Raw genomic sequence first — 5229 nt, 5'->3', positions numbered from 1 at the left:
TCTTGGATGTGTCATTTGATCTTGGATGTAGTAAGCGACGTACGAAGAACGGGCCCCTGAAGCGTAACCTACATAAACGCTGAGCGTTCGTCCTCAACAAACCGACTGGAAAACAACGAGCTGCTGACACGAAGCGACGAGTAAGAAACAGTTTGTGGGTTCGTCCATTGTCAGGAGAACGGTTTATTGTCCGGAGAACGGTTTATTGTCCGGCCGCGCTCGTACTCGTGTCAGGATGTCAGGCGGGCAGTTTGAGCTGGGACGACATCAGCGCTCAGCTGCGTGTCTGACGTAAAACGCTATTTTATGATTTCATTGCATATTCAGTACAAGTGTGCGATTTGAGCTATAAGCACGCTGCCAAATGCAGTGATGTGATTGGTCAGATCTGTTTATCTGAAACATCAGAAAAATCGAGCTTGGTTCGTATTTTCCGCACTATAAGGCGCATTGAGACAAACCGCTGTTGCCTTGAGTGTGTAGAGACTGTAGAGACACTTCTACCTGCTGTGAATGTGACTGTAAAGTGCTTTGTGGTCTTTAGGGACTAAGTAAAGCGCTATACAAATACAGACCATTTACCATTTGTTCTCTGTCCAATAACCCACTGTTCAGTTTTGTCCTCTAACTGCGGCCATCGCGCCGTGTTCCCTCAGAAACTCCTCTTGTTCTAGGTCATCTTCTTGCTTCCTCCACTTGCACACCATCGACTCAATAATGCCGAATCATCTCGCAGCTGCTCTATTTCCATTTTCTACTCTGATTGCTCGGAGTTTAAAATCCGCTTCGTAAGCGTGTCTCTTTGCTGGTGCCATTTTGAAGTCGTCGTACACACACAACACGGTAATGTTGAGTTAAAGCACAGTACGTATTACTCTGCAAGGCTCCTGGCAATGGTAACCGTAACGCTCGGAGAAGTGGCACTACATTTTTATTTATTTATTTTTGACAGATTTTTGAGCATCGTGTAGCCATAAAATCGGTTCGAGGTCATTAAGCACAAACCAAAACTCATACATAAGGTGCACTGTCGATTTTTGTGAAGATTCAAGGCTTTTACCTACGCCTTATAGTGCGGTAAATACGGTACCATAAATTCGTCCTGCGAACGGCTGCATTAAGAAAAGGTGAGTCTCACCCGGGGGTGCTGACTCCATGTAAACAGGGTGGCTGCTGTCGGCTGATCTATTCAATAGAATAGAATAGAATATCCTTTATTGTCGTTGTACATGTACAACAAAATTATGGGTGCTGCACGCGGCTGTGCAGGAGCAGACAAGAGGAAAGCCCCCAGTGGAGAGTCTGTGTGAGTGACCCGAGTGATGAGGTCACCGTCACAACAAAGCATTGAAGCAAAGACTCGACAGATCGTTGCAGATTAAAACTAATTAGTTTGTTTTTTAAGTTTTCAGATTAAACTTCCTGTTTTCCTTCACCTGTTCGCCCAGGTAATCCTCCAGGTGACCCGTCGTCCTTTCAGAGTCTCGTTCCAGCTGATCTTCTCTCTGTGGTCGGGGCACCGTTACCCAGGCAACCAGTCCTGACCCTGAATGCTGTGAGAGCGGGTTCAATGGTGCTGCAGCCGGCGCCGTCTCCAGGTACTGACACGTGGAGCCTGAACGCTCTCTGGTTGGCTGTGCTTTTATTTAGAAACTCAGATGTTTCTGTTTTGTGTGTAGGCTTGGCCTCAGTCACCCTAAACATTCCCACTCTGACCAGTCAGCAGATCCATCTCACCCCACTGCTCTGCCCACCGACCAGGCCTCTCGCCGTCACCAACCTGACAGGTAACCAACACTCTCCTCCTCGGTTTTATTTGTCCTCGAGGCCAAACAAACATTCTTGGATATCATTTATACAGCAGGTGCGTCTAATGAGCGGTTGTGCAGGCGCCGCCTGTTCGTATCTGTGAAAGACGGCATGAAGAGAAGTTCAGTCACGCAGGTTTTAAACACGAGTGTGAAAAATTCACCTTGAATCACTCAGCAACGGCGCTAAGAGGACGATAGCGGCGACCTGTCCAACAGCTCTGATCTTGCCGTGACGCCGCGTACAGTCCGCAAAGCTTCGCTCCGAATATCTCATAACAGGAAGCAGGACAGCTTACCGTGAACCGCTGCCCTTTGCGCCTAGCTCACACTTTTTTCTCTCTCTCTCTCTCAGCTCCACCCACATTCACACAGCATTGGTAAGCTCCTCCTCCTTCCGGGTCGGACTCATTAGCATCTGTCAGATGGACAAATTAAACCAAAAAACCCTCCGAGAAATACAAAAACGTTTCTATTGTAACGGCATATGATTGGTTGTTTGGCCGATCAGCTGATCATCTGTTTACTCTTCCAGGCTCCAGCCTCAGCGGGGTGCTGAAACTCATTCAGACCAACACACAACAGCAGGCTCCGCCTCCAACCCATCAGCTGCTCCCTGGTCTTCCGGCTCCTCCTCTAGAGGTCTGCGATGCATCATCTAAGTCCTCAGATCGAATCATACACCAGGACCAGACTCCACCCCTCGGTGAGGTCACACCTGCATCCTGGTCGTATTGCAGCTCTGACAGCCAAACAGAGGAGAGAGAGGCGAAGCATGAGAGCAGGGGCGAGAACAAGAGCCTGCCGTCGCTCCTCGATGAGTTTGTCTTCCTTAATCAGCAGGTGGAAAAAAACCAGGACGCTGCAGCGGTGGATGGAGCTGACGAGGAAGGACACACCCACAGCCCCTGGATGCTGCAGCTGGACTCAGACTCTGACACAGATGGGGTTGGGCCTAACCTCAATACAGAAACGATGTTGACCACTTCAGGCAGTCCTAAAGGAGGCGTGCTGGCCCCGCCCCCTCTGCTGCAGATGAAGGTGGGCGGAGCCAAAGTGGCAAGCCCAGGCAACAGGGAAAGAGAGGGCACAGTGGCAGGGGGAGAAGAGGGGCAAGGGCACAGGGGCGTGGCCTGGAGGCCGATGCCGAGGCTGGTTCCTCTGGGATTAAGAGGAAACGCCCCCAGCTGACATCACACGCAGAAATAATGATGTCACAGCAGCTGCACCTTCCTGGTTGGGTCCTGATGGGAGTCGGCACATTGGGAGGAAAAAAAGAAAAGCATAGACTGATTGTGGCTCTTCCATGGTAACAATCAGTTATCGTTTGTGGATTACTAAGGATCAATATTCAGGTATTGATTGGTTTGGAACAGGGCGACGGTGTCCTGGTTTTCCGACGCGCTGACCGGAAAAAACGCAGACGCTGCTTCTGAAAAATATGGAAGTGCCTTAAACCTGCGTTCTACCTGACAGCCACCAGGGGGCAACACTGCAGTTCTGTCCTATAGAAGTCTGCAGCACGACGCTGCTCTGACCTCTGTACACGCTTCATGCTGAGTTCATGTATCTCAATCATGTCAATCAACAAAACACCACAGCTGATCCTCCATCAGCTGTGGTGTTTTGTTGATTGCTCATTGGCTAATGACTCGTCACTCACTGTGTTATCCAGTGAGTGAGCGGTTTCATGGTCAGACCCGCCCCTCTTCCTCGCAGCCAAGATAGTGGGGATTTCAGTTTTTAAAAATGTCTGTTGAACCTGTCACATCTGTCTTTGAAAGAGTTACTGTAGCATCCTGTTTTCAGTGGCTGCATTCAGAGAAACTTGATGGCGTGCTGAGGAAGAAGCGCTGTCCCCACAGAATGTTCTGATGTTACGTTCAAATGTCTTCCTGTTTGTATCGGCGCCAGGTGAGCCGAGAGACGCCTTCACAGGTTGCAAGTTCATGTCTGAGAGTGGCGTCCACGTCACAAAGAGAGCGCATTCGGGCTACTCGCCTCCAAACGTTCATACTTTATTCTGAAGGTCCAGCTATTGTTTCCTGCTTTTATTTTTTTATTTAAAGGAACTTTGTGAAAGCTGTCAGTGTCTCACCATGGTGGAATGTTTCAGTTTCTTCATGTTTTGCAGGAAAAACGCAGTCATCACAGGGGACTCACCTGGACTCACCTTTTCTTTTTCTTAATGACTTTTTCTACATGTTTACCTCAGCTGTCCTAACAGCTGGAAGGAAAACAGGTACCAATAAAAGTTAAATATTTGAGTCTGCATCCTACTTTTATTCAACAAAAGGTTCCCCGGTGTGTTTGAGTTTCTCACCTGAAACTTTTCAAGTTAAAGCTGAGTTTTCTGATACAGAGTACCTGAACACATCATCCAGCAAACGAGGAAAAAGTTTCTATCCAGATGAGTTGTTTGAGTTTCTGATTTAAAGTGTTTGATTTATTTTGGCTCACCATCGATTTTTATGGCGTCATTACAGCTAAGTTATGGCTAATATAGAAAAAAAGAAGCTGCGGTTAGTGTCCGGTTCCGCTGAGAGGCGCTTATGCTCTGCGCTAACAGTGAAGACGCGTCATCCGACTTCTGACACGCGACACCGGACGATGACTGTCAAAGTAAAAGCATCGCATCCTTAAGAAAAAAAAACAACTTTCGAAAGAAAAATCTTGTTTCATGTCAATCAAAGTAAGTGATCAGTAAATCTTGCTTTTGAGGCATTGCTGTGTTAAATCCGAAGTAATGTCCAAGCTGAATGAGCTAATGATAATAGCTGTGATTGGACTGTAGCGTCTAAATTATTTGAGAGAACGTGTTTATTTTGAAAGGTGTGACCGGAAGTGCGGGTGTCGCGTGCGGCATTGATACTAACGGATCGCCGCTCAGATCAGTCCGGTCCCGGTCGTCCCGTTTCCTCGCTGCGGGGGAGGACTACGATGCGGAACGGCGGCCCGGAACATCGCAGAACCGAACCAGGACCGTGCTCACGGAACACCCGGTCCGGCCCGGCTCTGAAGGCATGGCGGCGCAGAGCAGCCGCTGAGAGCCGCAGCTAGCCGGCGGCTAACGGCGCGATGGCCGCGGACGGAACGATCCGCAGCCGCATCAGGAGCCTGCTGCGCTCCCCGTCCATCAAACTGCGGCGGAGCGGCACCGGCGCGCGGCACAGGCGCGAGCTCAGCGACAAGGTGCGCGCGACTGACACACACACGGAACCTATTGTGTTTCTGCTGGAGTCTGGTGGTTTTATTGTTTAATTGTTTCTAACTGATAAATAGAGCTTATTCTAACTGACATTAGCTGTCGTCTGTTTTTATTGAATTTTTTAAAATTGATTGTTTAAAATTCAACATTTTTATTTTCTCATCATTGCTGTTATCGGTGCAAAACACACACCTGAACTGGTCTGTGTGGAAA

General features: G+C 48.7%; 1 protein-coding gene across 1 annotated transcript in view; it reads left to right on the top strand.

The window, feature by feature from the left end:
- Positions 1 to 4075, top strand: part of mgaa (MAX dimerization protein MGA a) — a 20892-nt gene extending 16817 nt beyond the window's left edge. The window contains exons 23-25 of the mRNA XM_013915583.1: positions 1449 to 1598; positions 1680 to 1787; positions 2344 to 4075. Coding sequence (XP_013771037.1) covers positions 1449 to 1598; positions 1680 to 1787; positions 2344 to 2999 — 914 coding nt within the window. The 3' untranslated portion in view covers positions 3000 to 4075. The remainder of the gene's footprint in view (positions 1 to 1448; positions 1599 to 1679; positions 1788 to 2343) is intronic.
- The last annotated feature ends 1154 nt before the right edge of the window (positions 4076 to 5229 follow it).

The sequence above is a fragment of the Pundamilia nyererei genome, unplaced genomic scaffold (assembly GCF_000239375.1).
Source record: "Pundamilia nyererei isolate P.nyererei 1_Seehausen unplaced genomic scaffold, PunNye1.0 scaffold00325, whole genome shotgun sequence".
Classification (NCBI taxonomy): Eukaryota; Metazoa; Chordata; class Actinopteri; order Cichliformes; family Cichlidae; genus Pundamilia; species Pundamilia nyererei.
Note: the sequence above shows the minus strand (reverse complement) of the source record. Positions and strands in the feature narration are given on the sequence as shown.